The 15,750-nt window shown below is 41.1% G+C and overlaps 1 protein-coding gene across 1 annotated transcript; it reads right to left on the bottom strand.

The window, feature by feature from the left end:
- On the bottom strand, positions 1-12,986 carry LOC124139149 (putative protein TPRXL). Its single transcript, XM_046506181.2, has 9 exons — positions 12,967-12,986; positions 11,773-11,872; positions 8,889-8,954; positions 7,979-8,020; positions 6,812-6,892; positions 5,658-5,759; positions 3,905-4,024; positions 2,072-2,356; positions 1-855 (listed from the first exon to the last, which is right to left on the bottom strand). Exons 2-9 carry the CDS (start codon positions 11,864-11,866, stop codon positions 659-661), a joined length of 987 nt encoding a protein of 328 aa, XP_046362137.2. The 5' UTR covers positions 11,867-11,872; positions 12,967-12,986; the 3' UTR covers positions 1-658.
- Between the last annotated feature and the right edge of the window lie 2,764 nt (positions 12,987-15,750).

The following is a 15,750-nucleotide window of genomic DNA, read 5'->3' as shown; positions in this document are numbered from 1 at the left end:
TGACAAACCTAGAAACATAATCGGGGCGAACAGGGATTCGAAACCACAATCATAGGTTTCTGGCGTGCCCAAGGGACGCAACTCTGCAGAGCGAATCGCGGCGCCTTAGACGACTGGGCAACAGTTCTTGACCATGATCAGTGTGGGGGCGGAGGTGTCATGGTGGGGGGTAGTATGAAGAGAACTGATTTAGTTATTTTCATTGAATATTTGACTGGCCAGCGATATGCCAGGGACCTGTCTTTGTTTCATTATCGGCAGAAATTCTGAACTGCAAGATGACGATGCCAGGCCACTACGTTCCCCGGTCGTAACCGATTATCTCCGACAAGAAGGCATACGGACATTGAACTGGTCCGCAAAGTCCCCTGTCGTGTCCCCAAGAGATGGTAAGCCAGTACTAGAGAGACCCAGCACCCGGGAAGCTCTTCCGGCGGAATGGCGGGCAATACCAAGGGCAGCCATAGGCAAGTTAATCAACAGTATGCCATCAAGATGTCGTTCACTATCATTTCATCAGTCCCCGTATTTTTTGTCGGTAATATATGTTGATTTTAACTCTGTGACGTCCATTTTATTTCAGTCGAGTGATGAGGCTTTAAAACTTGTATAGCTGAGGCCACTGTCCAAACCTTGACCACTCGCTGCAGCCGCGGAGTTATGACTGCTTATAATCGTCGCCTGTATCAGGTGACGTCTGTCCAGCTGTACCCTCAGTTTGTGTCTGGACATCGCCTGAACTTGGCAGTTGGTACGCGTCAGTATCTTCATCTTTTTTGTCAACGGGTTCCCCTGTTGTCGATTTTAACCCCCCTTCCAATGTCCAGGTGAAATGATCCTTCCGTGTGGATCCAGCTTTGAGAAAATAAAACTACATCGTTATGTCAAGGAACCATCGACTTTCAAGTCACTATTCACGAGGATTATATTTCTCAGGCTCCCTTATAACCCATTTCATATTAGAGTGAGTGAGTGAGTTGTGTTTAACGCCGCTTTTAACAGTATTCCAGTTATATCACGGCGTGTCAGCTTAATTTGAGAGGAAAGCCCGAAGTGATGCAGGTCTCAGATGTTTACCACTTCGGTGAAACCCACCAGCACGGGTTTGGTGCTGACAAACCTAGAAATATGATCGGGGAGAAGCGGGATTCGAACCAACAATCATAGGTTTCTGGCGTGTTTCAAGGCCACCCGTGACCCCCCCCCCCCCCCCCCCCCCCCGCCCCCCCCCGCCCCCCGCCACACACACACACATACTACATATTGGAGCTTAACCTCGTGATATTATGGGAGGGGGTCAGAATATTGTTTCACTGCCTCAAGTCATACAAATGCAGCCGAACAGTGTTTTTTCCCCAGAGAATAAATATTCGTATAACACATCTAAGGCAAAATTATGTTTTTCGAGTATTTTATCGAGCAAATGATTCTTTTGAAAACGTATCCATACGAAGTAGGCGGATGTGTACGTTTAAAACTATGTCATTGAATAAAAATATGCCATGTAAAAAGAGGTGAGGTGAAATGGGGTTTAACGTCGTGTTGAAGATAATTGCACTTGTTTTGCGACGTGCATGCACACTGATGCATGGATACCCCACTCAGTATGCTCATTCAAGGTCCAGTCCTTGTTATTTGCCGTGCGCCAGACAGGGCAACAACAAGTCCCTTCCCTTAGAGTCTTTTGGTATGACGCTGTTGGGAATGGGAACACCGACCTTCCGCTCTCCGCGCAGCCGCGCTATCCACAAGTCCACGGAGGCGATCGGGAATTAACAACAAAATGGAAGCGACGCATTTAAGGACACATACTCCTTCACGACTGTAAAAGTGATCTACATTAATAAAAGACCCGTGAAGATCCGGGTAAGAATAGGTCTTCAGCAACCCATGCTTGCCGTAAAAGGCGACAATGCTTGTGGTAAGAGGCGACTAACGGGATCGGGTGGTCAGGCTCGCTGACTTGGTGGATGCATGTCGTGGGCGCGTTACACACTAAGCTACCCCACCGACCCTTCTAAGTCGACATTGAAAATGAAGACCCAAGATTGTGATTGAAATAACGATATACCGGATTGGCTGTGACTTTGGCGCATGTTTGTCCCCATTTCATCGTCAGACAAGTCTGAGGATGTGCTTGGTTGGCTGTTATGGCGCATGCTTGCTCCCATTTCATCGTCAGAGAAGTCCGAGGATGTGCTTGGTTGGCTGTTATGGCGCATGCTTGCTCCCATTTCATCGTCAGAGAAGTCCGAGGATGTGCTTGGTTGGCTGTTATGGCGCATGCTTGCTCCCATTTCATCGTCAGAGAGGTCCGAGGATTCGTTTGTCGATCCATCGCTTCGAGGCCTCGAATCTTCGAATCAAATAATTAACAAACATTTACATTTTTATGAAAACTGTATGAGTGACATTTGATACAAGTAGAACAGGACAATTACATTTCCATTCCCTTTTTCATGAACACCTGGTTTCATCACTGATTTTCAGTGATCCATTCACATCATTTACATCACCCTTTTGCCTTTGACGCTCACTGGAATCTGTTTCTGTAGATCTGTGGTGCTGACGTTTTAAACATGTAGAATTAACCAGCTTGCAGAGACACTAGGGCCATTACTACAACTACAATCCCACGTGGTAGAAATGGGTCTCAAATAGCTTATTTTCTGGCGTTGGTGTTTTATATTTAGATAACCGTATCACAATGGGATACACCCCTTGTAAACAATAAAAGTGGTCGTTACTCAACAATCACGGGAAACACACACCTATTGCACCACGCCACCAATATTATTATGATGTGTGTCATTAGCGACGTTGTCACCTAATAACAGTTCGAGGTCTTCAAAGGTCAGATGGTCATGGAATGGGGGCCCGGCTTAATCCGCTTGGGTCACGGGACCATATATTGTCCCTAACAGGGTAACCCTTGGTGCCACGGGACAGAAGGAAACGCCTCTTTTCAAATGTGAATTAGAATTAAGATTTGCACAACTTAATAACATCATCATCCAAAGTGTCTGTGCTTAAACATCGTGTCATTCATGTCTTGTAGTGCTGTGGATTGCGAGAAATTGTCGACCTTTTGCTGCCATATTTGAATTTCAAGCGATTGACGCAAATTTGATTATGCAACCATGTCCCGAACACGTAAATATTTTATCATTGGGCAACCAATTTGAGAGAAGTTTCTGACCACCATGGTCAGCAAGATTTATTTCCCCCCACTGTGCAGGTATCAGCGTGAGACTTTATCTCGTCCTAAACGAGCCGGGTTCTGCCTAGTATTGCCTATTTAAATCGAATGTTTGCAATGGCGATTTAGCACGCGCTGGAGACGAAACGACACTGAGGATTGTCCTTTTGCTTATGAAGATTAACGACAGAAACTATTCAAATGTAAGTTCTGGAAATACAGCTATGAATGTTAATATTAATGTGATTACATTTATAGGCATGATCGACACTCACGGGTAAGCACCATCTTCCCGAGTCAAGGAAGTTAACTGACTATAAAAGTCCAATTTACACCTTTGCTTAACTTGACTTCAATTTCTGGGCTCGATCGTAGCGCCACCAGTAGCTAATAAGAGTGATGTCCCTTCTATGTTCCTCCTGTTGATCAATCAGATTCCACCTCTCATATCCCTTGCATTTGGTTCCAGCAAAATGGCGGCACCCAGTCAAGGTGATCCGACCGATAATCAATGCTCTTGAATTTCACATACATTACATTTTCGAAACGGTCTTATTTCGTCACACAGTGTAAACAAATTGTACTACATTTAATTTAAGATTATTGTCTTTCAAACAGTTTCTACATTCTCAGTTATGAAAAATATATTCCCATAAAGCTGTTAAAGGTTGTCATATTACAGCCTTGGGCTGCCATGAACCTGACCTGCAGCTTGCATGACACCTTGTTGTTTCATGGCTTGTGCAAATAGTTGGCTGAACATGTTAAGACCTGACGTCCCACTAGACTGGCCAGCACTCTGCATCGACATTCCTTTGTTAGGATCTGAAGTGGATGAAGAAATGCTATGTTGAGTGAATGAGTGAATGAGTAGCGTTTTAAAGCGCTTTTAGCAATATTCCAGCAATATTACGGCGGGGAACATCAGAATTGTGCTTTACGCATAGATACCGGGGCTTCGGCGTGACGAGCGAACGCTTAAACCACTGGGCTATCCCATTGTGCCTATCTGTGTTGAAGTGAGGTGAAGTGGGGTTTAACGTCGCGTCCAAGACTATAGCACTTATACAGCGACGTGCATGCACGTGTGAGGCTGCATGTACTAGTCCGGACTGATGCCGATTTATAGTGCTAGCTCACTGAGATACCATGCCGCAGTTTAACATGAATACCCCATTCAGGCACGGTATACTGACTCCGAGCCGACCAGCCCTTGTTTTAGCCCCTTAATGCCGAGCGCCAGACAGGGTAACAACACGTACCAACTTTTAACGTCTTTAGGTATGACGCGGCCTTCCGCTCTCCGGGCGGAGGCTCTACCACTAGATCACGGAGGCGGTCCTATCTAAGTTGAAACCCTTTACACTAACAGGTAGATTTTTGTTTGATGTCAATGATAGATTGATGGATTCATGACGGATGTTTGGAAAGGGTCAGGGGCACGGTAATATTAGTTTCAGGTAGATATTATATAGATAAGGGCTGGGGTCATGATAGAATTGTGAAATAGCTACAAGTTCCGCAAACACGATAGATATTAACTAGAACTTCGTCAAACATGAAATTTGGGTCATGATAGTAGACAGAAGATCGACAAAATAGGATTAGGGTAAGGAAAGTTGATTGAAGTTCTACAAATAAGAACTGCGGTCAGTATTGGTGACAGAAGTTCGACAAACAAGGACTGAAGTCAGTATAGTTGACAGAGAAGTTCGACAAACAAGGACTGAAGTCAGTATAGTTGGCAGAGAAGTTCGACAAACAAGGACTGAAGTCAGAATAGTTGGCAGAGAAGTTCGACAAACAAGGACTGAAGTCAGAATAGTTGACAGAGAAGTTCGACAAACAAGGACTGAAGTCAGTATAGTTGACAGATAAGTTCGACAAACAAGGACTGAAGTCAGTATAGTTGACAGATAAGTTCGACAAACAAGGACTGAAGTCAGTATAGTTGGCAGAAGAGTTCGACAAACAAGGACTGAAGTCAGTATAGTTGACAGATAAGTTCGACAAACAAGGACTGAAGTCAGTATAGTTGACAGATAAGTTCGACAAACAAGGACTTGGGTTAATATAGATGATGGAAGTTCGACAACCAAGGATTGGGGTTCGTATAGTTGATGGAAGTCCGACAAATAAAGACTGAAGTCAGTATAGTTGACAGATAAGTTCGACAAACAAGGACTGAAGTCAGTATAGTTGGCAGAGAAGTTCGACAAACAAGGATTGGAGTTAGTTTAGTTGATGGAAGTTCGACAAATAAGGGTTGGGGTCAGTATAGTTGATAGAGGTTTGACAAACAAGGATTTGGGTTCGTACAGTTGATGGAAGTTTGATAAACAAGGGTTTTGGTCGTGATTGAAAGGTAAATGATAATATGGACATTTGACAAAAAAGGTTTGGTTCTTGACAACGCATTAAAGATGACGAAATTAGAAGGAATGATCAAACAATAAACCTGGTTGTCTGTGACTTGGACGCATGCTTGTTCCCATTTCGTCGTCAGAGATGTCTGTGGACTCATGTGTAGATCCATCGCTGTTTGTTTCTGTTTGCGATTCTGAGAATCAAATAAAACCCACCTGGTTGCAGAGACACTATTGAAGGTACTACTACAGTATCAAACCTAGCGATATCAATATATTTTTATAATAGGAAGCATAGTTTTATGCCGCTATACAAGCAATATCACGGCTAGCGACAAAGATTTGGCATCACACACTGCACCCATGTCGGAACTGAAGCGGTTTCCTTTGCATGCCTTTGTGGCGGGTGCCACTGGTGGGGCATGACATGCAAACCCTTTCGCGGACACCTGGTATCATCACTAGTTAATGGTGATTCATAAAAATATATATTGTTAATGCAAGAGAATAACTAGTGTAGATTATCCGCCGAAACAGATTCCATTTGGCGTGAAGGGCAAAATAATACTGTAAACATGATATGAATGTACCACTGAAAGTCAGTGAAGACACAAGGTGTTCGCGAAAAGGGTAAGCATGTCCTGCCCCACCGGAAGCACTCGGCATTCACACAAAGCAAGTAATTATTGCCTGACGCTGCACAACAGTACTCCTGCCATGCGAAGACTGCCTTTAAACAAACCAGACAATCATGTGATCGATGAACCAGAAAACCCAGTGACATGATAAACACGTGTTTATGAAATACCCGGAATCGTAAAATGGACATTGCTTTTAGCAAAGATTTCTAGCAATTATAGACATGGTTTTGTCAATTTGTTGATGATAAAGCTGTCCAGATCACTACACGTATAAAACAGGCTTTTTAACAATTTAACCACACAGTTGTCTCAGGCGTCTAAGGCGCCGAAATTCGCTGTGCAGTTGCGTCCCTTGGGCACGCCAGAAACCAATGATTGTGGGATCGAATCCCGGTTCGCCCCGATTATGTTTCTAGGTTTGTCAGCACCATACCCGTGCTCGTGGGTTTCACCGAAGTGGTAAACGTCTGAGACCTGCATCACCTCGGGCTTTCCTCCCACATTAAGCAGTCACGCCGTGATATAACTGGAATACTGTAACAGCGGCGTTAAACCCAACTCACTCACTCACTCACTTTTCAAGTTCAAACTTTCATAATACTGACTGAGTTGTCCTGTGTTCACAGCTCCTGCAAGTAGCTGGTTAATCATGTTAATACTGGTTACTGCCTCGTCCGTTTTAGAAGCTAACAAAAGAAAGACTTAGTATTTACTGTCATCATCCATTTAACCCAAATATACAGCGAAAAAAGGTACAGGTCTAGCATTATACGTACACATCCATTTTAACACATCTATTTGAACAGCTAAAGATACAGCTCTGTTTACACAAATTATGTTTAAGCATCTTCAAGGAGTGAAACTTTCGTGGTAAAGGTAGAAACAGGCATCACATGATCAATACAGCGTTGGGAACTGTAGTCATATATCCAAAAGTTACGATACAGTAACACATAGCTACATGTGTCAGCCTTTTCATCAAGGGAAAATTCAATATGTCAGCGTTTACCTGTAGCTGAAGTTAAGTATGTCAGCGTTTACCTGTAGCTAAGGTTAAGCATATCAGCGTTTACATGTAGCTAAAGTTAAGTATGTCAGCGTTTACCTGCAGCTAAAGCTAAGTATGTTAGCGTTTACCTGTAGCTAAAGTTAAGTATGTCAGCGTTTACCTGTAGCTAAAGTCAAATATGTCAGCGTTTAGATGTAGCTCAAGTTAAATATGTCAGCATTTACCTGTAGCAAAAGTTAAGTATGTTAGCGTTTACCTGTAGCTAAAGTCAAATATGTCAGCGTTTAGATGTAGCAAAAGTTCAGTATGTCAGCGTTTACCTGTAGCTAAAGTAAAGTATGTCAACGTTTACATGTAGCTAAAGTTCAGTATGTCATCGTTTACCTGTAGCTAAAGTTAAGTATGTCAACGTTTACATGTAGCTAAAGTTCAGTATGTCATCGTTTACCTGTAGCTAAAGTTAAGTATGTCAACGTTTACATGTAGCTAAAGTCAAATATGTCAGCGTTTAGATGTAGCTAAAGTTAAATATGTCAACGTTTACATGTAGCTAAAGTTAAATATATCAACGTTTACATGTAGCTAAAGTAAGGTAAATTAAAAGCCGTTACTTATGCCAGCGTTTACGCTTAAACATAGTCAGAATCGTACAATGGACCCTGCTTTTAGTAACTATGTTTTGCGATTAAGGTCATGGTGTTGTCACTTGCAACCTACCCGTGTCAACAATACCACGGCTTACCCGAACAATGGAACGCCATACCTTTCTTTAAGAGAGTCTTCATGTCCAACTTCAGTTTTGTTACTGGAATGATATGATGTTTGTACTGCAATGAAAATATCCAAAAATATGTGTGTGTGTGTGTGTGTGTGTGTGTGTGTGTGTGTGTGTGTGTGTGTGTGTGTGTGTGTGTAAAATTTGATATACATGTATGTCGTCAGTCAGAAGAAACTATAGATACACGTTTACTTCTGTCGTTCAATATTTCTTTACAATATAGAATTTGTTATACAATAAATTAGGATATAAACATCACGTATTTCCAGATTTGCTGGTGTTATTCAAAGTTTATAAAGAAACATTTTCAAGAGAATAACAAACGAAAAGAAGAGATATTAAATACATAAAGGCTCATCTGTCTTTAGCTGGCCTTGTCAATGTGGAACTAACGTAAAAAGGAAGTCAATAGTTTGTGTCCAGGCCAGACACTTGCGATAAAAGGAGACAATTTGCAAGGAGGCAGCTCTTGTATGACAATAGTTCCGTCAAAGTGTAATGTTATAACTGCAGTGAAATATCAAGTGTTATGTTCACTGCAATGAAAATATCACTTTTCTCAACTTCAGAAAACTCAGTCTTTCACACTGAAGTACATAATAAAAGTAACTACTGCTGAGAGATCACATCAAACTTGGTAATAACAGATGCTTGTTTTATTTGATTTTATTCGTTATATCCGTATATATTTTAATAAATAGTAATCTTGTCAAATGCGAAACGAACTGTACTATCGCATAAAAAATGTTACACTTGTTAGTTTGTTGTCTGACGCTGTTCACAATCGAGTCTGGGCCAGACAAACCAGAGATTAATATTATGAACACCGTCGAACGCGGTCGGGGCACCATGACACCTGATCGGAGATCTATGGGTACAGGTTGAAGCACATTACCTGCATTGTGAATTGTTTCAATTTCGCCAACCATCTTCTGCTGTTGCTTCTCCAGTCCAGCCAAACCTTAATGTGCGTCGACAACACAGAACACATATGTTTTACACTAGAAAATTGCTAATACAAGGGCTAATGAATCAGAAACGGGGGGATTAGTACGTTTGAGCATGGAGGTTATGTTTTGACGGAAAAAAATGTTTTTCAATACTAATTATTATACATAAGGCCTCGATAATAAATGTCAAATATTTATATACACCCCCAGCGTGTACAAGGCCTTAAAATCGATAAGTGGGACAAGTATGTTCAAAAAGATTGTGGGATGAGCTGGACAGACGTCCACGTCAACCAAGGCCACAGAATCTGCAGCAATTACGCCAGGCTTTTCAGGAAGAACATATTATTGAATCTTGGCTTGACGATTTTCAAATTCTTTTCGTGAACTGAGTGATTTGTAAAAACGGCATGCGTAATAGCTTGCTCAAGAAACCTATGATAAATTCAAAGACTTGCACGTGAAAACTGCTTTTCATTTTTCCAAGAAACCGAATCCTGAGATGTCATCAATATTAAGCATATCAAAGACAATAATATTGTTTTGTGACACTTTATAGTGTGTGAGTGTGTGAGTTTGATTTTACGCCGTTTTTAGCAATATTCCAGCAATATCACGGATGATACTTTATATGTTAAAACAGAACATGTAGACTTTATTTGGTGTTGCAGTTCAACATGGAATGCTTTCCGTCCACGAAATATATATTCGAAATATTGTTACCATCTATTCGTTTCTGTTTTCGGCTTTCATAGGATATAAGTATAATTAAGTTTAAAACTTTCACAGAATTATTCATGTTAATTAGAAAAAGCTAATCGTATGATTATTAATGTTCTTTTATACCTTGGTAAAAGCTTCCATATGGTTATAAGCGTATTTTTCTAAAATAAATAATAATTCTTCCTAAATGTTTTAAGTGTGCTTTAGTAATAGCTTCCGGTTAGGGCGCCGTGGTAGGCCTGAGGTGACGGAGTTCGCTCGTCACGTCGAAGACCCGGGTTCGATTCCCCTAATGCCTTAACAGTGTCTCAAGCCCACTTCTGGTGTCTTTCGTCATGTTATGAATATTTCTAAAAGCGGTGTAAATACTTACGTACAATACTTATTCAATCAAAAATTTAAAGAAATATTCATATGGTTATCAATGTATTTTAGATATAACTTTCAGATGATTTTACGCGTACTTCAGCGACAGTGAATGAGTATGGTTTAACTCCGCTTTTAGAAATGATCACACAGCTTCATCGACAGCTTTGATTTGGTCATGAGCGTACATTTGTTATGGCTTTCGCGGCTTTTAAGTGTTTTTCATGTAATGGAATTAATATGATTATAGTAGCGCTTCAACGCGGACAGGGACAATGGTTTTTCACCACGTTTCGTCTTGTTCATAACAAGGCTTCGTTGTGGTGTTGTGTTGCTCACGGTCACTGGATATTGTTTACTTAAAAAAACATTGACACATAAATGAGAAATGCAAAAGTACACAAATATGAAATATCGGAATGTTCAATATTTTACCCCCGGTAACACATTTCACAGATTATTCGTAAGAGACGCGTCACATTCTATATGCATGAGAAAAGCGTAAGATACTATACGTATGAGACACATGTAACAGACTCTACATATGAGACACACGTCACATACTATACATATGAGAAATACATCCATAGCCTATAGACTGCACAAATGAGACACACGTCACATACTATACATATGAGACATACGTCCACAGGCTATAGGCTGCACAAATGAGACACACGTCACATACTTTTCATATGACACATTCTTCCACAGGCCATACGGCTACACATATGAGACACACGTCACATACTATACATATGAGACATACATCCATAGGCTATAGGCTGCACAAATGTGACACACGTCACATACAATACATATGAGACATACGTCCACAGGCTATACATATGAGACATACGTCCACAGGCTATACGGCTGCACATATGAGACACACGTCACAAACTATACATATGAGACATACATCCATAGCCTATAGGCTGCACAAATGAGACACACGTCACATACAATACATATGAGACATACGTCCACAGGCTATACATATGAGACATACGTCCACAGGCTATACGGCTGCACATATGAGACACACGTCACAAACTATACATATGAGACATACATCCATAGCCTATAGGCTGCACAAATGAGACACACGTCACATACAATACATATGAGACATACGTCCACAGGCTATACATATGAGACATACGTCCACAGGCTATAGGCTGCACAAATGAGACACACGTCACATACTTTTCATATGACACATTCTTCCACAGGCCATACGGCTACACATATGAGACACACGTCACATACTATACATATGAGACATACATCCATAGGCTATAGGCTGCACAAATGAGACACACGTCACATACTATACATATGACACATTCTTCCACAGGCCATACGGCTACACATATGAGACACACGTCACATACTATACATATGAGACATACATCCATAGGCTATAGGCTACACATATGAGACACACGTCACAAACTATACATATGAGACATACGTCCACAGGCTATACATATGAGACATACGTCCACAGGCCATACGGCTGCACAAATGAGACACACGTCACATACAATACATATGAGACATACGTCACATACTATACATATGAGACATACGTATACAGGCTATACGGCTACACATATGAGACACACGTCACAAACCATACATATGAGACAGACGTCAGAGGCAATGTAAACTGCACATGCATAATCGGTTCTTATAGCTCAGAAATGGTTATCTGACGTCTTCTGTTTGACTTACCTGTCTCCTCCATCGCGCCGCCGTTTTTCTTCGCCGAAATGCAGGCGATCAATAGGAACGACACACACGCCAATACCAACAGCCGTGCCATCATGTCCGCCTGCATAGGAAAGCCACCTCATTACTAAAACATCACGTTTGTCAAAATTTGATGCATCAGTGACCGAAATGTGTGTTGATGCAATTTTTTGTTTTGGCTTAAACCATTATGTTCCCGTGTTTTTTCAGTTGAAAAACTGTCTAAAAAGATTGGATTTGCTTTTGGAGGGTGCCACCGTTTGGGCAGGATACGCGAAAACCTGGTATCATCACTATCAGATAGTGATTCACAAACACATGTTTATGACATACTCAGAATCGTACAATGGACTTTGATTTAGGCAAAGATTTCATATTTCCGTCAAATGGAATCTGTTTTGTGGGATAATCGAGACTGGTTCTTCTATGGTGTTGACGTTTTGTATTTATGATTATGGAAAGAAAACACTTTTAGTTTCACTTCCTGTCTGATACTTAACGACGGCGATATTACCATGTTTGTCTATTTCATTCATAACCATCCTTCCATTCATGCCAAAGTCATGCGCTTTAACCACAAGGCTACCCGACCGCCCCTTGTTTTCAAGACCCTTACACAATTATATATGTTCATAATAACCATTCCTTTCATGTAGGTTTTATATTGAAAAACGTGCAACTCAATGACCGTCAATTTTGATGTGAACCTTACAATGCCTCTCCTTAGCCTAACAACCTCTCTCTCTCTCTCTCTCTCTCTCTCTCTCTCTCTCTCTTTCTTTCTCTCTCTCTCTCTCTCTCTCTCTCTCTCTCTCTCTCTACGGGTCTTTGTCCAACTTGGGGTCACGGGTGACCTAGTTGTCTCAGGCGCCGCAATTCGCTGTGCAGAGTTACGCCCCTTGGGCACGCCAGAAACCTATGATTGTGGGCTCGCTCGAATCCCGGTTCGTCCCGATTATGTTTCTAGGTTTGTCAGCCCCATACCCGTGCTCGTGGGTTTCACCGAAGTGGTAAACGTCTGAGACCTGCATCACTTCGGGCTTTCCTCCCACATTAAGCTGACACGCCGTGATAGGACTGGAATACTGTTAAAATCGGCGTTAAACCCAACTCACTCACTCTCTCACTTTGTCCACCTTATCATTCATAAGTAAGCAGGAATACGACACTACTCACCGTTGTAGACTGTGAAGAAGGTGATTCCAATATGCATCAGTAATAATAATATCTTTATTATATACAGATGCATGAGAATATCCGATTTGCGTTAGTTGAAACCCGTGTAATGATCAGGAGACTTCAAAGCTTCTTTGAGCACGATACAAGTTCTGTTGCTTTTGATTCGTGGTATTTGCAAGAGATTAATTTAGATATTCATCTGTATCATGCCATATGTTTCTTTTCTACATCAAACAACATGATCATGGTAGGGATTTGCTCAAGTAAAACTGTGAAATGTATTGCGGTTCTAAGGTTTCGATGTTGTCACGGCATGACTACTTGCCATCTTTTACCAAACATGAAAGTGTAAGTGTACAACCTTCCGACAATTGTCCCACGCCCTTATCATTCACCAATCGTTCCTGCTGTTCAAAGCCGTGCTCGTATCAGTTAATTTTTTGCATCACTTCCATAAAGGCGCGTGTGATCAAGGGGACAAGTAATGAAGCAAAGAACAATGTAATAGTATGATTCATGTCAAGTTGCAGGATATGTCATTTGACTCAAAAGTTGTTTGATCAGGGTTTGATCCAGGCCTCAGAAAGCTGTATGGTAGACAGGTGCAATTCATTTCCAAATCTGACGCCTCAGTGACAAAAATGATGTTAGACGCAACCTACTATTTTGACATGTACCATATGTTCCCATGTTTTTTTCAACGTGAAAAACTGACATGTCTTTGTATGTGTTTGTGACGGGTGTCATCGGACGGGCAGGGAACGCTCACCTTTACGCGAACACCTGGTATCATCACTATTTATTTGTGATTCACAAAACATGCTCATGATATTGTCCCAATCGTACAATGGACTCACATGTCCCCTTTTACGCCAAATGGAATAAGATTGTTTGAGTAAAACACGTCCTATTTTAATTCTAGAAACCCATTTGTCCAGAATCTCTCGACGCTGTCGCCAGTCTCGGACAAATTTATTTACAAAATTCAGCATGTTATTTTCATGGGTATGTACTAAGGAAGAAAAATTAAAAAAACTAATGCTTCGAAAACTCAAAATTAAAAACTATGTCGCCCATGGGAGATCAGTCGAGAGTATTTTCCTTTGCTCAAAACTAATGTTTTTGTTTTGGAAAATACGTAAAGTTGTGTCTACAAGTATCACGACACATATTTCAACTCATTTTAACCTAATTCAACTAATTCATAGCGTTATTAAAACATTCCACCTTTGGGGGAAAATAATTGGTCCATGGGCGAGAATATGATCCTGTGCTCAAAACTCATGTTTTTGCTTTTGTTGTTTTTGGAAAATATATACAGGTATGTCTACAAGTATCATGACACATATTTCAACTCATTTTAATTTAATTCAACTTATTAATAGCTTTATCCCGCCCATTGGCGAAAATATGTTCCTTTGCTCAAAATTCATGTTTTGGTGTGTTTTTGCAAAGACATAAAGGTATGTCTTCAAGCATCCTGACACATTTTAACTTAATTCAACTTATTTTTAACCTTATTTAAACATTTGGCCCATGGTTATGCCAAAACACAAATGTCTAACTTATTATATCCTGACACAATTCAAACATATTTAAAACTTAATTCCTCTTATTTGTAGCATTATTAAAACAAATCGCACATGGTTAAACAGTTTGACTACATTATCACCACACGAAAAACCGCCTCAGTGGTTGAGCGCCAGTCCGGAGAGCGGAAGGTCCGTGGTTTGACCCGGTCGCGTTACACCAAAAAAAAGTTAAAAGATGATACTTGTTGTTACGGTGCCTGGTGCTCGGCATTAAGGGAATAAAACAAGGTCTGTATAGTATACTGTGTCGGAGTGGGGTTAAACTGCCTCATCGTATTTCAGTGGCCAAACACGATAAAACATGTACATTTTGTTTGTTTTCCAAAAGCACAAAGGTGTACAACAAGAATGATGACACATAATTCAACTTAGTTTTAACGTAATTAATTTATTTGCAGCGTTATTTAAACACATGGTCCAAGGGCCAGCGAGTTTTCCTTTCCTCAAAAATCATTTCCTTGTTTTCAACAAATGTGCAACTACTATACTGAACAACAAAAGTTCCCGTGACAATGAATAAGATTTTATGCAAAGTTAAATTTTTTACCAAATCTGAAACAATTTCGGTTTGCAACAGATAAAAGACTCCTGTAAGTGTTTCAATGGTTTAATTTGCCATACTGACTTAAGAAAATGCGTGATTTCATAAAAAAAACCATGAACATGCCAACATGTCAATTTACAAATCAAAAGCGTGTGTGTCCACCTCTGGTTGCGATGCAAGCAACACATCTTCGTCTCATGGAATGGACCAGGCGTCGCACAAAGTCCTGTGGGATATCTGTCCATATCTGCTGGAGCATGTTTCGAAGTTCCTGGAGTGGTTGACGTCGAAGGCGCCGATCCATCTCATCCCACATGTGCTCGATTGGTGAGAGATCAGGGGAGCGAGCCGGCCAGGGGTTGACATTCACGTTGTTTTGTTGTAAGAAGAATCCTGAAAAAGTCGAGCAATATGAGGCCAGGCGTTTTCATCTTGAAAGGTAATGCCTGGGCCATGACGACGCAAAAACGCACGGGTGGCCCAGTCGTCTAAGGCGCCGCATTTCGCTGTGCAGAGTTGCGTCCCTTGGGCACGCCAGAAACCTATGATTGTGGGTTCGAATCCCGATTCACCCTAATTATGTTTCTACGATTGTCAGCACCATACCCGTGCTCGTGGGTTTCACCGAAGTCGTAAACGTCTGCA

Source organism: Haliotis rufescens, unplaced genomic scaffold, assembly GCF_023055435.1.
Source record: "Haliotis rufescens isolate VD_foot unplaced genomic scaffold, xgHalRufe1.0.p SCAF_13, whole genome shotgun sequence".
Lineage (NCBI taxonomy): Eukaryota > Metazoa > Mollusca > Gastropoda > Lepetellida > Haliotidae > Haliotis > Haliotis rufescens.
The sequence above is the reverse complement of the archived record's forward strand: the minus strand, read 5'-3'. Positions and strand labels throughout refer to the sequence as shown.